The sequence below is a fragment of the Macrosteles quadrilineatus genome, unplaced genomic scaffold (genome assembly GCF_028750875.1).
Source record: "Macrosteles quadrilineatus isolate MER2022 unplaced genomic scaffold, UCM_ALF_1.0 Scaffold_9__3_contigs__length_116548681, whole genome shotgun sequence".
Lineage (NCBI taxonomy): Eukaryota > Metazoa > Arthropoda > Insecta > Hemiptera > Cicadellidae > Macrosteles > Macrosteles quadrilineatus.
This window is the reverse complement of record NW_026542602.1, coordinates 79,248,041-79,267,347: the sequence shown is the minus strand read 5'-3', so window position 1 is coordinate 79,267,347 and position 19,307 is coordinate 79,248,041. Positions and strand designations below refer to the sequence as shown.

At 33.1% G+C, this 19,307-nt stretch overlaps 1 protein-coding gene across 1 annotated transcript; it reads right to left on the bottom strand.

The window, feature by feature from the left end:
• Positions 1-10,808: 10,808 nt before the first annotated feature.
• On the bottom strand, positions 10,809-18,263 carry LOC129004234 (uncharacterized). Its single transcript, XM_054432724.1, has 6 exons — positions 18,167-18,263; positions 17,355-17,483; positions 16,723-16,856; positions 14,538-14,614; positions 13,911-13,991; positions 10,809-10,991 (listed from the first exon to the last, which is right to left on the bottom strand). Exons 2-6 carry the CDS (start codon positions 17,469-17,471, stop codon positions 10,834-10,836), a joined length of 567 nt encoding a protein of 188 aa, XP_054288699.1. The 5' UTR covers positions 17,472-17,483; positions 18,167-18,263; the 3' UTR covers positions 10,809-10,833.
• Between the last annotated feature and the right edge of the window lie 1,044 nt (positions 18,264-19,307).

Below are 19,307 nucleotides of genomic sequence, written 5' to 3'. Positions count from 1 at the left end.
AATGTCTGTTATGTTGAAAATTTAAAGAAAAACTTTGGTTGTATGCTATTATGAACCTAATTTATCAGGTATTCTTTGTAGAAACTAAACCATATGATATATCATTGGAATTTCCATACGATTTACTTTATTTTATGTACCTTGAATTAGTTTAGAAAATTAATGAGTTTCCTGAAATTTGGCTTCAAGTAATTGAATTGGCAGCCATTGTGAAACGGCTTAACAGTTTTTATTTTATACAAAGGTATTGGTCAATGAGATGAACATTGGTGCAGAATCTTAACGTTGTGGCTTAAAATGATAAATCGTTATAATTTTTTTTTTACATGTTTTTAAGCACACGGTTACATAGACGCTAAACGAAAGGAGCTGGGATAATTTTAATACAATCAGTTGCTTATTTTGACCCAAGAAAGTAATTACTCAGTAAACGTGATTTATTTTCCCACCTTTTTTGAACACCCTTTATTACAAGCATAAAAAATTACAAATGTATAGTATTATTATACTATTATACTGTACAATAGCAGTTTATGTATTAAGATCGCAAAATACGTTTTTGCCACTCAAGAACTGTAAATGGCCCCACGAATCTTAAGCTGAGTGTGGCCATACATTTCGAGAACGGCAATGAGTGTTAGTGCACGTAATACACACAAGACTTTTCCTACCAACATAATAACCTTGTCATTACACGCAAATTGACTGTTTTTGTATGTACCTATATGAATATAATTTAGGTTATATTTTTATAAGATTATGTTATTTGCTTACCTGATTTAAGTTAACGTACCGGATCCGCGTCTGTGATTGGTGTAGAAACGATAACAGTGAAATCAAGTTAAAAACTAAAAGCAAATGGGAATGATTCGTTCCCACTCTAGAGCGTAAATGAGCAATTTTGCGTCCTGTTTACAGGTTGGCAATGTTATCATTTTCATGTAGTGGTAGTAAAAAACAATTACTATACCTTTCTAGTTTTCTTTTCAAATACCAATTACATAATACGTGTTCTAAGCTGATGAATAATTCTAGAATGCAAACTCTCGTAGATGCTCATAAAAAACTATAAATGTATATGTACAAGTTGTGGAACATTTACTTTAAATACGATGAATTATGCTGGAGTTTTATTACTTATCGGAGTTTGGCAAATCTTTAGGTAATTAAATACAAACACATACTGTTCACTTCTATACTTCCTGCAAAACCTATTACATATACAATTTCCATCTAAAATAAATTATCTATTTTAAATTAAAGCCTCACACGAAATAGCTACAATTCAAACAATTATTAATATTCTTATCGACCAGAAAAGTGCAACGATTACTTGTTACGATAAGGTCTAATATAACACTTTTTTGTAAAAAATTATAATTACATTGTCAACTAATATACAAGCTTTGTTATAATATTGCAAAAACGAAAATACATTTGCAATTCCACCTGAACAATGAAGTGGTGCATATGATGTGACAAGCTGTGGACTGACATTTAGTTAACTTTTCATAATTAAATGTTGGATATCAAATAAAAACCACTACAAAAACATTAATGATTTATTTTGGCTTATATGATTGTATTCTTTAGGAACATTATATTATTGCATTCATTACCAAAATATTTTAAAATGCATACATTTTTTATTTTAATTTAACAATAATCAGACAGGACCATTTTATTGACTGCCATTTAAAAAAATGGGTTGCGTTTAACATTTTATTACGTTTAGACAAAAAAATGAAACAAGTTTGGTAGGAGATAAAACTAAAATCAATATATACTCTTACTGCTTGCCAGAAATAAGAGTATTGAAATTGTTGTGTAATACACTACTTATATGACAATTGTATCTATCGAATCTTGCTGAAAGCTAGTTGTCATGAGAGCGTTCAGTTAGTAGCAAAAATAAGTTCTGAAATACGTCTAAGAATGTTATTCTCCGTAATAAAGTAAAATATATTTGTTACGAGTCTTATTAAATATATTTAGAAAACAGGTACTTGACGAAACCATATGTATCTTATGTAAACCTATTTTTACTGTTAAGGCATTTACTTAAGTTCTGTTAAGAAATTACTGAGGGGTGAGCATCATTGGAATTTACATGTGTATATAGTATATGGTAGCTCTTGCTAATTATAAAATTCAAAGCATAAAGTAGCATTAGTATTAAGTTTGATTTATTTAAATATCCTTCTGCAATATAACGACATCTTAACAGGTTATAGCTAACGTTTAATATACTCGTGATAGATATATGAGTTATACAGGGTGGCTGAAAAGTAACTTGCACCCCCCTTAACTTTTCAACTATTTGAGATATTTAAAATCGGTTTGCGGCAACCTTCTTAGATATGAGGGGCTACAATAATTATGGCCAATTTTGAAATTTTTTCCCTTAGGGGTAGCTAGGGTAAGGGGTAGCTCAAAATTTTCAAACGACAAGTATAGTCGAGTTTGGTATCATTTTACAGGTCTTGGCAAAACATAAACATTGACATAAAGAAAACCAAAATCGGCTCACAAATAACAAAATGGCGCCCAAAAACGTTTCAAATCCAAATAACCATGAGGGTGGCAAAAAAACTAACTTGCACCCTCTTTAGGTTTTTAACTATATATATATTTGAAATCGGTTTGCGGCGACTTGTTTGGAAATGAAGGGCTACAATAATTATGGTCAGTCTTGAAAATTTTGCCCTTAGGGGTAGCGGGGGTAGGGGGTAGCTCAAAATTTTCAAATAGCAAGCATAGTCGAGTTTGGTATCATTTTACAGGTCTTAACAAAACATAACAAATAACAAAAAGAAAATTGAAATCGGACCATTAATAACAAAATGGCAGCTAAAAATGATTTAGACAATGGTTATTTAAAGTAATTTTGAATTGCCATTTTGTTATTAATTGTCCGATTTCTAATTTCTTTATGTTAATTGTTATGTTTCGTCAAGACCTACAAAATGATACCAACTTCGACTATACTTGCTGTTTGATAATTTTGAGCTACCCCCTACCCCCGCTACCCCTAAGGGCAAAATTTTCAAAACTGACCATAATTATTGTAGCCTTTCGTATCCAAACAAGTTGCCGCAAACCGATTTCAAATATCTCAAACAGTTAAAAAGTTAAAGAGGGTGCAAGTTAATTTTGTTGCCACCCTCATGGTTATTTGGTTTGAAACATTTTAGGGCGCCATTTTGTTATTAGTGAGCCGATTTTGGTTTTCTTTATGTCAATGTTTACGTTTCGTCAAGACCTACAAAATGATACCAAACTCAACTATACTTGTCATTTGAAAATTTTGAGCTACCCCCTACCCCCGCTACCCCTAAAAGCAAAATTTTCAAAATTGACCATAATTATTGTAGACCCTCATATCTAAGAAGGTTGCTGCAAACCGATTTCAAATATCTCAAATGGTTGTAAAGTTAAGGGGGGGTGCAAGTTACTTTTCAGCCACCCTGTATAAACCTTTTGTGGCAAAATATATTTGGATTTTTAATTATATTGTGTTAAATTATATCGGTTCTATGTACTTAGGGAGGTTGGGAAACAGAAGGGTTGGCACCAAAACCACCAACTAATGGATTTCGGCCAGCTACCCCTTAAGCTGACCAGTCAAACATGTCTATACTGTATTTCCGATATGAGATGTTTGTGTATTGTCGTTTTATTTAGTTTTTAACAATTATAGTGAACTATTATAATTCCTAAGTTTTTTCTACCTTACAGCCTGAAAAATAAAGATGTGTATGTTTCTTCACTTTCAATGGTTTTCAGTACGGGCTCGAACCTGTTCTATTACTATATCGTCAATCATTAGTCAAAATAGCTTAGTTTATTAGTATCCCAATAATTTGTTAATCCTTATGTATTGAACATAAAACTTTTACGGTTGAATTTTAACACTATAACTGCTCTGAGAATGAGACAATATTCATGGCCAAAGTAATACATGGCTTTTTAACGCTAAATAAAACACACATACCTAAAAAAAATACATACCTAAGTTATGAACTTCTGAAAGAGCATACTAAGCCAATATTTTAACAAAGCAAGGGATTAGGGTTAGGGGTTACGAGGATAATAAATTTATTGCTGGGCTATCCAAGAATCTAGTAATAAACTGGAAACTTGACCAATGTCGTTTATGAGATTTTATACTTATCCTGGATTAAAAGTGATATAATATAATAGGGTTGTAGGGTATGGTGAACTCTAAATTATAGCTTTCTCCGAGGAAAAAGGAAGTGGAGGATACAGTTTCCCTCCTAAACAAATGGGATTGAATCCTGAAAGAGAGAGGGTAAAGGACAATTACGAATGTAAATAAGCGTGGGTTCTGTACTCGAGAGAATAAGAAGTTTATTTGAGAGGATACTACCTATAGTATCCTCTCAAATAAACTTTGGGATACCTAGGAGTGCTAAATACAAAATCCATATGGTGAGTTGATGAACGTTTTACGAAAAAAAATGCCCTTACTTTGTGGTAAACACCAAATGAATATGCAGCATGGTTCAATTACCAAACATAAAATACAATTGCATATGTTTATATACTAGATGCTTCACATTTATCGTTATATTTTGATATCATTGTAAAATAACATATCTTGAAGAAGACAAAGTAAGTAAAAAACATCTCCCCTGATTTCATTTGTGTGCAGGACTTGTAAAAAGGACCACTTCTCATAATGAGGGGGACGAGCCAGCAGGGGCTGCTCATTCCTGGATTGATAACAAGGTCCTTATGCCAACTTTTCTTATATGCCAAACATACGAATGTAAGGTACAAATGTATTGGCTATGCATATTTGAGTAGGTGTGCGGTGCTAAGATATGTTAATTTAAAGGTTTGTTGTTTTTTTTTTGCATTCAAGATTAGTTGATTGTCCTCACACTACTAAATCGGGATGTGAAATAAGGTCTGTTCTTAGACCTGCAAACTAGGACTGGACATGGGTAATAGAAGTGTCGTCGGCAAATAGGCATACGCATAGACTAACCAACACAAGGGAGTATGTTTATCTATGGCATACGTTTGCTATATTCAGGCTGGATGGAACATCATTTGTGAAGAGTATTAAGAGAATGTATTGTTTTCTATGTATTGTAGGTCTTTCGATTCTTTGTTTACTACGGTTCCGGATTCTTAAATTTGTTTTTGTCAATAATAGTTGAATTATTAGGTACCGGAATTACACCTAAATAATTTATTTCAAACTATTTTAGCCATAAAACAAATAATTCGCTTTTAAAGTATTCTTATAACTCTTAAAACAGGAACACCCAACATTCAAGTTTGTTTTGCCATTAATGTTTTTTACAATCCTTTTAATTTGGATTGTGTTTTTAAAAACCCTGTATACTAATTGTGATATTTTGCAGGTATTAACAGACATACTGAGATAATTACAGTACTGTGTTGGACCGTAAGCGGATTTCCTGGCGATTTAAAGGCTACACAGGTGTATTGGATGAATATTATCTCCCAGGAACACAATAATTCCTTTGTCACACCAACGTAATACATGAATTATTTTGATAAGAAGCTTACGTTACATTTCAAGGATATTCGGTGAGGATGTTTCATAAAGTATTGTTTACCGTAGTCTAAAATATTCGATCGAATAACTACAGAAGATATATTGCAATGAAAAGAATCATCAAAAGGCGATTGTGTCCTAAAATCTTGTTTGAATGGTGCAAAAATAATCACCTCCCTTTAAGTCCTTTAAATATTAATGCCCTGTTTAAAAGCATATCATTTTAAACCATTATCACATATTTTTGATTTTCGGCCTCTAATATCTCATATTGAATATTGTATGATGTAAGCTTGATGAAATCGTATAAACTCACAAAATCTATTGTTTTAGTGTTGTTAAATTTTATACTTTCCATTAGCTCAAACATTTTATCGACATACTAAAAAAATCTGCAATTGTGTTGCATCATGTTATAAAAAGGTGAATCATGTATAAAGCATTTTATGTGTTTAATTTATATAGCTTTCGTTGCAATTGCTAGATGGATTTAAAAACAAATTCTAATAATTGGGCAATGAAATTATATACCGCCATTAGTCTTAAACAACCAATAATAATTACTCTTTTACAAATGTTAACATTTTGTCATTTAAACACTTTCTTTAATATAAAAGATATAGTCTCTCAATAAAAGGTTAGAAAAAAAAAATATTATTTCTCAAGTCTAGAAGTTATATTATTATACAAATGACAAGCTCAGAATATTTTCGCAATATTTAGTTTCATTATAGGTATTCATTTGCAAAATAATAATTCACCTAGACTTTGATTCCATTAAATCATTACTATTTTTCTCAGTTTCCTCTCAATATTTCAGAACTTGCCTTGTTATTTGTTACTTTTACGTCCGTTGTTATCTTTATTGGGAAATAAAACAACAACAAACTTTAACAAGACGTTGGTCCATCAAACATAGCGAATGTAACGAATCAATTTCTTAGAGACAAAACTTAGGTTGTATATGAACGATATATGTTCACATACAAATGGAAATAATTATAATTTAGAAAGATTCTACAGGGTGTTTTTTTAACGTTCAGCATAAATTAAAAGTACTGTGAAACACATTTTAATGACAAAACAACCTTATTTTGGAATCCTTCTTTTCTTTACTTCGTTGCCGATCAGCTGATTTGCGTTGCTGCATAGTCATCTATGAGGTTTATTGTTGTTAGGAATTTATTCTAAATAAGTCACAACTTGGTATGGGGCTTTACCATGTTATTGGTCTTAAAAATCTCAAACACATCTGTTATTACTCAAACACATATTGCTGTTGTTTAGCATAAAAATTTATTTTGAAGGTAGGTGCGTGGTCGTAATATCTATTATTTCACTACGAACGTTTTGATGTATCATAGTCTACACTCATGAAATAAATACGTCGTTCTTTACTGCTAATACCATCAAGTTAATTTTCAATTACAGCTTAATAAAATTGCTGCCATTTCATTTACTCCACGTAGGAATATAAATTGCACACAACTCTATTTTTTGGACAGCTTTAGTAACAGTTTGTACAAGATACTTTCCGAAGTATTTTGACACAGAGCGAGTTAATACCAAGTCATGACGAATGGTTCCAATTCAGAGAATAACTCTACAGTTTTACACCATATGTCGCCCCATTGCTCTTGTGTCGACTTACGTTTGATTATATTATTACTTTGTACTCTAAACACAATGTTTACTACTTTTATACATTTTTTTTATTCAGAAATTGATTAAACTTCGTCAATATATTGACAGAAGGTTATTTAAAACCTTAAATTATTTAGCTTGCATTGACTGTTGACTTTTGAGAATAATTAAAAACTACGAATTGATTTAAATTTATAAAGTGGTTGTATTTTATAGGTTGTTTTTTCTAATACAAATAAGGATACAAATAGTAATACAAATAAGGATGGCACTGAGTGACAAGGTCACTTTAAGCTGTCCTGGCACAAGAATAGCGTAGTGGTAAGAAGATGGAGGATGCATCAAATATTTAAGGGTTAAGTTTCAGTAACCTTTTAGACGAAAAACTTATTTTGAGATTAGTTAGTGTTTTTAATCTTACATTTTAATATGAGTAACATTTGAATATTTGTTACCACCATGGATCGGCACCAAGAAACATGTTTATACTTACTGAATAACTAAATTGATTATTAAAGCATTAGTATAAGTGTCTATTATGTTATTCAAGTTATTGCAACTCTTACGAAACACCCCTTGCTATAAATACTTCATACTTCATATCTTAACCACCATAGTACTCTTTCTAAACAAGGATTTAACTTTGTGTTCAAAATAAGTTATAAAATGGTCTTATGGTCTGTCAAATAATTATTACTGTGCTTACCAAGTGTCAACTACAATTGACAATTTGAACAGATAAAAGATAGACTTCAAAAGATTTGTATAAATTACATTGACCCAAGACTGATCTCAGATACACTTATGATTTTCTCTAGCAAAGCTCGGTCCCCAGGCACCTATGTCTAACTAACTATTTAATTTAAATTGAGTTAAATACGTTAGAGGTATACACATCATTAATATACTCATTCGGCCATCAATCTCGAAATTCCAAATTATCAAGTTTAGCGGTCCTCCGACATATTCCTTGGACACAGCTGTCAATTAATATACACAATTAATATACATAATTAATTCATACAGCTAATTGAAAATAAGGGACTTACAGTTTATAGTGGAATCCGAACCACATTTTAATCTTGGTATTAACAATTTGGTCTTATTATCGGGGTAGTACTGCGGATAGTTGTAGTACTTACTAGGGCGGACGTTAATCCACACCAGGGAGTATCTCATCCACAGTGCATGCCTTTAAATATCCATAATTCATGACCTCATAGTAGTTCAGTTACAGGACGTCGCCACCATCTTGTATTATTATTATATTATTATAACATGTATTATAATTATAATTACCCAAAGTTATCTTTTAAATTTTTTTTTGGCATTACTGCGGCATCCGGTGTGTGGCTATACAAGTTTGACGTAGCTATACAACGAAGCTGTGTTTTGTTGCGAAGCTAATCCAGTCGACCTTGACGTATGTAACACGTTATCTAAAATGTAGTGTTCAACTGAACATATGCCGAATACGTTATAGTAGTTTACGCAACGACCGCAAAAATATAGTGTTAACGAGACTTGTAGAAATTTAAGGTACGATTCTTGGCGAGTGCCTTAAAAACTTCTACGAGTTATGCAGCAATGCGTAGGGTACACTACTTACCTAAGACTTTGTTTTATTTAATAATAATCACTAATCATAACTTCTAAGAGGGTTTATTGTTTTTGTTCATATATACATAATCAGAAATTAAAGGGACAAACTGAGATAAGTTTAATTTAAGTACGTCCCATTTTGGTTTACATTCATAAGCCACAGACTCATTGCTAGTTATTCCTTTCTTCCAAGTTGGCAATCCTGCCAGTGAAGTAGCATTACCTACTCCTCGTTCCTCTTATCTAGTCTCCTTTTCAACTTGCATTCCGCAAGTCATCATGCACCAGTTTGTGCCTTGATCTTTCTCTACACCGTTATCGGTACTACCGTGTCGCGCATCCGGGAATCCATTTGTGTCCGTGGATGACGTTATTATCCACTACGGCAGGATGATATTCGCTGGACCCCTGAGAACTCTACACTCCACACTCCAGGCCACCGACCACGCTTTGTACAGTGAAGAAAGGATCGATTGTAAGTGATACTTCCATGTTTGCTTAAGTTTTATCTAAATACTAAGACTTGTCTAATAATTTTCTTTCAAAATTCAGATAATTCATTTTACTGTTTAATTCATTCAACATCATAATACAGTCTATTATTTTTAATTACACTCGTTATCGCAACTTAATTTTAAAACAATCCACAACAGTTATGTTTTCGTTTATGACCTCTCATTGGTGGTTATACACATTTACACTAACGACCAACCGTTGCCAAACGCTACACGTCAGTATATATATATGCCGATGATATGGCGGTGGCGGCACAAGGTACGAAGAGGTGGAACAGAAGCTGACTATGACTATGACTAAAAGCTGGGGTGCTAAACCTAATGTCCTCTGAACCTCAACTTTAGCGCTCGGTGTGACATGGCTCGGATTGTAACTAGGTGTTTGAAACCAACCACAGTACACAAACTCTATCCTATCATAGAAATCGCCCCTCCATCAATCCGACGTGATGTCGTTGCCGACGCAGAAAGGATACTAAGCAAGAGACAGACCCTCGTCACCCATTACACGGCCACCAACCTGCAGAGCGACGGCTTCGGTTCAGAAAGAGCTTTTTATCACGGACACGGGTCCTGGATGGATCACTCTCAAGCAATCGGGTGGCAAGGTGGGAGGCCACGTTGACTAAACCTCCCATACCAGCCAGGGAGGAACTGGCTCCTCGGGTAGGCCTTCATTACACGGTGTGGAAGACCCTAAATCGAATTAGGGTCGAGGTACTAAAATGCAAGACAAACATGCAGAAATGGGGTCTCTTACCAGACGAAGAAAACATCTTGTGCGCGTGTGCGGTGCTGTTCAGGATCCTGGCCATCTGCTGATCTGCCCACGCCTAGACAGTCTTTCACATTAGATGATTTTTTACTTGCGAATGACAAAGCCATATCGGAGCTATTTTTTTGAATAGTGAAGTCTGATTTCCGGACACGGAAAGTAAGTACCTCTCATTGCTAATCACAGTGATGCAACGAATCATTGTACCAAACACTAATTGCACCACTCAATAGGCCTAACAATTAAATTGGCATGAACAGCTAATTATTTTAAGATCGAAGCATGTCAATTTTACTTATTTTCTCTCAACCATTGAACCTCATTGGTTCGTTATCCTTGTTGCAAAAACATAATGCTGTTAAGAAAGTAAACAATGCTGTTAAGTGAATATTTTCCATTCTAAGATCTAGACTGAAATGGCTTGTTTCAAAACGGTCGTGGGTGAAACAGTAAACAGCACTGATTGGTTGCGTTGTAACTCAGTCTTACAATTATAAAATAGTTAAAATTTTACAATATCAAACGGTTTATTTGATATCCAAATACAAGTAAGTAGTAGACATTCTTTAAAAATTGCATAGGGGCTTAACGCATTAATTTGAAGATACTATCTAGAACAAAAAAATATTGTTATATTAAAAAAGAAAATAATAATTCAAGCACAAGTTAAAATAATTACTCACCCTGTGAATTTGAAAGGATACTGAATAGAAAATACTCGTGTCACGCACAAATTTAATGGCTTAAAGAGTTTTGATGGACAAACGTTCTGGCAGTTTTCTGAATTCTGCATTAAAGTTGAACTTTTCAATGGCGGCTGAGAAGAGCTTCGTTGGGGGTTTCACAGTGTGAGGGTCGACACTTTTGCGAGCGATCACATACAGGGTGTCCTCGCCGGTCACTTGCAAAAGAACCACACAGGTTATGAGTCACATAAAACAATCAACTAATTTTAAACATGTCACCAACAAAGCAGACGTTAAAAAGTGTGATGTGTATGCATTTACAATGCTACTTCAATACTAGGAAGTTCCCCACATATGGTGGGGGGAGCGGCGTGGCGGCGGCGGACCGTTCGCGCTTACCAGCCAAGCGCGATTTAGACTAATATCGATTATACATATTACCTACAACTCAGGTACAACAGCTATTTTCCGTCAACCAGGAAAACCTGATTTTCACAACCCATATTTATATTTCCAAATATAAAAAGTCCAAATCCGATCCCAAGTACAGTTATTATTGTCATGAAATTAATTAGTTTAATGGATAAAATATATGAGTAAAAAGAGTTTTTATTTTTGAATAAATGGACTGTATTTGTTTTGTTTACATAAAAGAAGTATCACTTACAGTTGGTTCTTCTTGAATCTTGATTAATACAAATGTTATATATACTTAGTAATTTTCTTGAATTTAATTGTAATGTTCATAATAACACTTTCTTTTTTGATCAAATAATTTACTAACATGCATCTTCTTTCAGTTCATTCTGGCTTCCTTCTAATCTTCATCACATACACATGTCACAGATGTTTTTAAATGATTTTATTGTTGAATATTTGTTTTCGAGTTAGTTAAACTGCTTCTAGTAACAGTGTTGTCAATCCTAATAATGAACCATTCTTTAGGACACAGTGTGATGTAATAGAATTTGATTAAATAACATATAATATGATTAATTTTTAGTATTGAAATGAAATGTAATTTAAACTTTAATAATAATAAACTGTGAACATAAACTTAATGAATTTTTAATTAATTTTTTAATGAACTGTTAATGAATGTTGATTGACTTGTTTGGAATATCTGAAATATGATTGAAATAATGAAACTAATAAAAAACTTAACAATTATTATGTTTAATATCTTCTTATTTTGACATGGAAATAAAATGCTTTCATGTGTTTTCAATCAACTATTTCAAAATGTTGTGACAACCCAAAAGTGAAAGCTGATCAATAAATCACCAATAAAAACATTCATTTACACATTTACACGATTTTTTTTATTTGTGCATTTACACGAAAACTCCAAAATGTATAATAGAACTTTACTGAAGCTGTTAAAAACATCTGTGATACATTTAAAACATTATTGCATCGCATTGTACATCAAGGGACCCCTAGAATATATTAATACAATTTTAAACAAGGGATTAGATGATTTTACCATCAAGAGTACGGTTATCAATGTTTGAAAGTGAACATAAAGTTTTGTGATTTGTAGTTGTTGTTCCAGTTATGAACTGTAGGCTAGGTGAGAGCACAGAACACATGTGCTAATAATTAGGCTTTGACGTAAGTTGAAACAGCAGAGCAATACTTCGACTGGGCGATTAGGTACGAATAACAAACTATACGATAGTTTGATAATACTATGGTTGATAATATCTATTAGGTTAGGGATCCCGTTCATAAAACGGCTATATTTAATGAATGAATGAATGAATTATATCTTTATTTCAACAAAGTATTTACAGAATATGTAGGCCTACATAAATATTTAAAGGAAAAAACATAAGTGAATTTTAAAGAATAATATAAAAGTAACCTTTGCATTGCATCTATGTTTAAGAAAGCGTACATGTTTATAAGGAATAAGCCGACATGGGCGGCGAGCCTGTGCGTCGACTGTAGTTGCGTCCAAACATAGGCTTAATAAGGCGAGATCAAATACAATAAATAAATAAATGACAGAAGATATGATGAGCTGAAAATATGATGTAAATGGAGTTACGTACAAGAACAAATTGTGAGACGAATAACTATGTGAAAAATATTAGTTGGCATAATTAAGTTTAAATAAAAAATAATTTAACTGTAATAGTGTCAGGAATTCTACGGCTTTCAAAATGTGTCTAGAGGGGTGGGGCGGGTGGTGGAGAACGAGTCAGGGTACAATGGTCAGGTCGCATGTCGTGTCAGGAGCGTCTGTGTCCGTAATCAGTTGTGATGATAAGCTCAGCCTCGTCCCTGCCTAGACCAAGTAACCACTCATTGACACGGCGTTTGAATATGTTTAAAGTGGGGGAGTCAAAGAGATTAACACTTTGAAAATAGTTTTGTGAGTTACGAAATATAAAGTGTGCAATATAAAATGAGTTGGTCGATGAAAAGGATTTGTACAGTTGTAGTGATGTAATTCCAATTCGGGTAGAATATCTAGTATTATGTGTATGGGAAATTGTAGAGAAAATGTTGCTATAATTTTTAAAAATATGACTTAAAAACATTTTTTATGAAAAGTTGTCTGATCGTTAAAACTGACACATTCCTAAAGAGAGTGTCAGATGGGTAACGCCTGCACTTCCCAAAACACATTTTTAATATTAACTTTTGTGTTATGTTTAATGGCTCAAAAAATACTTTTAGAACAACCCCCCCAGCTTATGATTCCGAAAGATAAAAGTGATTGAAGCATAGTACATTAATTTCATTTCACTTTCATTCAGAATCTGATTCAGCTAATAATTATTTTACGTACTACATAAATATGGTATTTTAGCTTTTTATTTTATAAAACTTTTAACGTTTTTCTTTAATTAAAAGACATACGAATACAAACTTCCTATCTCTCCAAAGACACTTTGTTAGTTTACTTGGCATTGTAAGGCACAAAACATAAAATAATTTTAGTGGGCGTAATAGGGATAGCAATGTTTGATTTTAATGGACACGATTATATTCCTGCAAATCAAAAGTCATAATTTAAGCAGGTTAACTAACTATCAATAACCATTAAAACTAAATAGTTACAATACACATTTATAAAGTTATATACTTTTTAGTTGTTTAACACTTATACACTAAATATTTACCGCCAGTGTCACTGCAGACGTACAATAGCCCGGTGTCCCCCTTGATAGCAACTATTGACGCTATGTAGCTCATCTCCCCTTCTGCAAGATTAACATACTGTTAATGAACCTATAAATAGGAACAATAGCAACATTATTTAGTATAGATTCACTCTAATACTATTTCAGAACAGGACAGTTCATACAATTTCATGTAGACATTAAAAAGAGAACTCTTTCGGTTGGGCACTCCTATCATCATACCAAATAATACAGTACCTACTTTAAATAGTCATAATAGTATAGTCCTTTGAATGGGTTTCCCCCAACTACTTACCTACTGCCCCAAATAAATAACAAATAAAATATTTGCCGTTTTTTAAATTAATTTTTGAAGTCCCTATGTATTATTGAAACTCATCTACCCCTACTATCAGTTACGTAACTGACAGTATGTAACTGAAATTAATTAGTGACTTCTGAATTAAATCTAAGCAGTAGTGAATTAAATATTATTCATTATTTATGAAGTCCATCGACAAATAAAATTTAACCTTTATAAATAATTTAAAACATATAAATAACACATTTAGCATCTTTCATTTGAAAAACTATTTGGTTTTTAGCATACATAATCAGTTAATTTACTTTTGACGATCTTCTTGAGCACTCCATTTCCAAGGTCTTTCACTAGAAAGTTCATAGTCGTAGGTGTACCAAAGACTCTGGAATGATAAAAAATAATATTTAAAATCAAGAAATTTAGATTGACTATATAATTAAGCTATAAAGTAATAATTAATAATTTTTATAGATCTAAATAGATCAATTATTAACGTAGAATGTAAAGGTATGTTTTTAAACTAGTACGGCCCGTATAATATTCAGCCAGCAAAGTACTGTACTGCATCGGTGTAAAATATATTTTGGTTTAGCAAAAAGGCGAATTTTGTTGGTAAATAAATCGAAAAGATATTTTTTATGAAATACGAAAGCCAGTATAAGATTTAATTTAATTATTATTTTTCATTAATATATTGAAAGATAATTGTAAAGTAGCGAATTGGATTTGTTGTTGATCTGTTGTGCTTTTCGTGACAACTACGATAACAGGAATGAAGAGAAGGGAGGACGCAAACACTGTTTGAAACCACAGCCAACAGATGATCAGCTGGTATATAGATTTAAAAATGGTAGGGGAACCCAGAAAACCTCCCCCTTAAACCACCTAAATTTTGTCAACGCTATAAGGGTCAAATCGTGAGCTCCCAATTCTCTGGTCCGGCTAGTTTAGTTGTCAAAGCCGATGATTAATTTTCTAGGGGTATAAATGTTATGTTACGTCCGGAGCTGATCAGAGTGTAAGAGTTATTTCCCGTCAGAGCATGTGGAAAGGATGGAAGTTTTCTGTCCTGTACGTCTGGTTGGTCCATTGGAAGAAGAGAGAACAAGTTGCTGCCTGCAACTACTTGCCAATTGCACCTACCTGTTACCTATACAGTCCATAGTCACCTATCCTTAGGCAGTAGGTGATTCATGCAACTGGAAATCAGCTGTACCCATCATTTTGTCTTCTATAAGACACTTTGCGTCCTATGTGCAAAGTATATTTAGTGTTAATACAGAGTGTTTTTTTTTTTTTTTTTTTTTTTTTTTTTTTTACTTGCATCTTTATTTATGTAAAAATTGTAATAGATAGAAATATGCAGTTTGCGGGAATCATCTATTGACGTAGGGGGCCCAATTGTTTTGAATTCAACGTTACATTCACATTCCCCTTCTTTCCCCTCCCTGCCCTCAACATATTTTGTTTTTTAATATCAAGGTACCCCTTGTGAAATATCAAATAAAAGAGCACGAAATTATAAAATGTTTAGTGAAAAAAAATTTTAAAATTGGCTCATAAATTTGCGAGATATTCCCCCCCTCCACGGAACTTATTTTTTTTTTTAGCAAGGTACACCTTGTGACATATTAAATGAAAAATGAATTTCCTCAAACATTTTCTTTTTTTATGCTCTTTCATTTAAAATGTCACAAGGGGTAGAGGTCGTACGGAACGAGGTGAAGCTTGGAGGGGAATAGTGGTGTGGCGGGGGAAGTTTCGCTATGCGAGGCGACGATCGGCTCGTCTCCTACCCCCACCATGGATTTCCCCGCTTTAGAACGTTCCCACCGAAAATCTCAGGCTTCACCTCGTTCCGCACACCTTGCTATTTAAAAAAAGTAATGGGTAGGGGGAAAAGGGGAGGAATATCTCACAAATTCATGAGCCGATTTTCAATTTTTTTCACCAAACATTTTTTTTCATGCTCTTCCATTTGATTTGTCACAAGGGATTTGATTTGTACCTTGCTATTTAGAAAAAAATTAAGTTGGGGACAGGGGGGAATGTGAATGTAACGTTGAATTCAAAACAATTGGGCCCCAGATGATTCCCGTAAACTGCATAAAAAAAAATTAAAAAAAAACACCCTGTATATCTAGAATTATTAAAACGACCCAGCTATTGTAGTGCTGAGAATGCAAGTTTGCTGTCCTTTAGGCTACGATTGATTTAAAGTTTAGTAGGAACGTGGCTGTTGTTTGAGCGGAAGACTTAAGTGGCATTAAGTCTTTATTACAATTTTACTAATTGCCAGTTTATAATGGCGTAACTCAATGTTTTGGAGTTAAATCAAACTGAAGATACATCCTTGGGTAAAATAAAAATGAATTGGTTCCTCATCTTAATATAGCATGTTGTAACTTATCCTCTATAATGGCTACTCAAAGAGCAAGTTAGTCTAGGGGTATTATATGACAGCCAAAACGTATTCGAAACTATACTTACGACTTGGCTCTGATGGTTTCAGCATAAACCTTCTTTTGTTTTTTCGACTTCCTGATTACCATAGAAATACTGTCAAGCGCTTTGTAAACCATTGAGGTTGGAGTGTAGATGTACTTCAACGTCTCTCCTTCGATCTGCAAAAGGTTTCACAGAATAAACAATCCCGTATTTATATATCTTTTTCTAGATTATTGCTGGGTTCAGCATGTATTACTGCAACGTACAAGACAAGTGATTGTTACGCAAATCTTGATGAATGATCAATCTTCGGTAGGTCTTTGCAGTGTTAAAAGTGGCGGTTCGTTTTAGCAAGAGGGCTGCCAATATTAAAATTTGCCCTGTGCAAATCAAGGCGCAACATGTTAGGGCAGGTTGGGATATGTTCTGTTAGGTTAGGTTAGGTACGGTTCAGTTACGTTGGATTGAGGAGGGGACTCAGTGTTCAGACACAACACCAAAGATTATGGTACATGATGGGTACGAAGTGGCACAGATAAGGTTAGGTTTGCTGACAATCAAAATTTTATTTGCTTAAAGAACATCTCAATTGTGACTGCTCTCTTTTTGAAAAGACCTAAAACGTGTACAATAGTTAATGAGAGTACTAGAACAATAAAGTAACTCCATCTGACCTGTGAGATGTCGAGGCCAGGGTTGCTGGGCAGAGGGTATTTGCACTTCCCCACTGGCATACTAGAAGCCAGGACAATCAACGGAAAAGCCGAAAATATGAACAAATATTTCAGCATCCTACGTCTTCCCTGGAAAAACATTTTACATTCCATTTATTTTATTGTAAATAAATTCCATAATAGCCTTGTGCAAGAATTATTACCTCTAGAGTGTTATTTATTAATATGCAATTATAAAATTATATTCTACACTTTCTGATAGGTACACATATTATTGAAATGTATATTAAAACTTTTTCTTTTTGAAAGTTTTTTTGTACAAACATTGCGACAAAAAAAGGACTTTACAAACCAAGAACCATTTACAAACTTTTCACCTACGTGACCAACTTAGCTCAATTATATAGAACAAAATCTTACTCATAAAAAGATACATTATGAGTTTTTAAGTTTTCATATTCACAGTATGACGATTGAGCTAATTTAAAAATACTACCCTGGCCTACAAACATAAAACACGATTATTGTTATTGAAAACTCAAGTGAATAAATGTTTTAACATATTATTTAAGCCAAATTTCATACCAAAATCACAATATTAATTTGTCTTTATACCCTTAAAAATAGTTATAAGGAATTTCAACACCTCTCTACTGTTTATATAAATCAACACTTTTAGGTACGTCAGTTGGCTCAGATTATAAACAAGCTTATTGGATTGTGTGGTAGAAATATTGTGCGAAAGTTTTCTTCATTTACAGCTTCCATCATACGCTCTAGAACTTCCACAAATTGAAAAAGTTGCTACTTACGGTCTCAATCGAGTAGGGTGAAGGTTTATGTTCGTGCTGCGAAGCTACCAACTCCAACTGCTCGCCTGATGACGTAGATAATTTGTTGGCGCAGATGTTCTTGGAGTTACAGTACTTACAAATAGGCCAATAAATTTCATATTCGATTAATCAACTCGTTTTGGTGCCAACGATATTTCGTGGTGAATTCAAAACATGTTAACGTTAGTCTAACCTCCTTCAAAACCTTCATGAAACTATATATGTTTTAGTTGTATGCCCATCTAATGTGCTACTTACTTACTAGTTCGCAAACTCAGATCTTTAACGTTATGGTTAACTTTGGTTCTTAATGGTTACCTGTGTTTTTGTTTGTTGTTCTGAACTAGGAAGCTATTATGTTAGCTAATCCTTCTCAATCGTGTATATAAAGATTTGTTTCCATAAGATTCAATCCATAACAAGGTGTAACTATGTAACTATACATAGTTATGTAACTATATGTAACATCCAAGAATAAGATTGATGATTCTGGATGGATTTAAAACCATAGGCCTACTTAAAGTGTCTTTATGACAACTGTTTTTAGAGTTGATATGCTCCAGGAACGCATAAATATATAAAATTTATTATAAAATGTCTCTATAAAAGTAACAGTATAGTGGTAAACAACTACGAAGATAATAAAAAACTTTACTTAAACGAAATTGTATTGCTTCCAGACTTGTGCACAATACTTTAACAAATGTTGAATACATTTTAAAATAAATTTAGTTATTTCCAAACTAAATACGAGTCGTACATAGCGTTCGTTCAAACTACGACATGATTCGTTTTATGTAACAATCATCGTAAGCATTAGATTGAGTCCAATGTTCGTAAACAAACTGTTTAGAAAACGTTTCTCTTTGTATTAAACATACATAGGCTAGTCATAATGGAGTTTCACTAAAAGACAATTAGAAGATTTAAAGGTAAAGTTTTTACCAATCTTGTATGGGAAAAAGCTATGTGTACATATTTAAATTGTTTAATTTGTTCCATAATTGTTTCACTCATTGAATAGGCTACTGTTGATATCATAGCAGGTTTATGAATTTTATAAATTTGATCGTTCAATTTATGTTAAGAAAATGCATGCAAAATTATAAAATGATACATC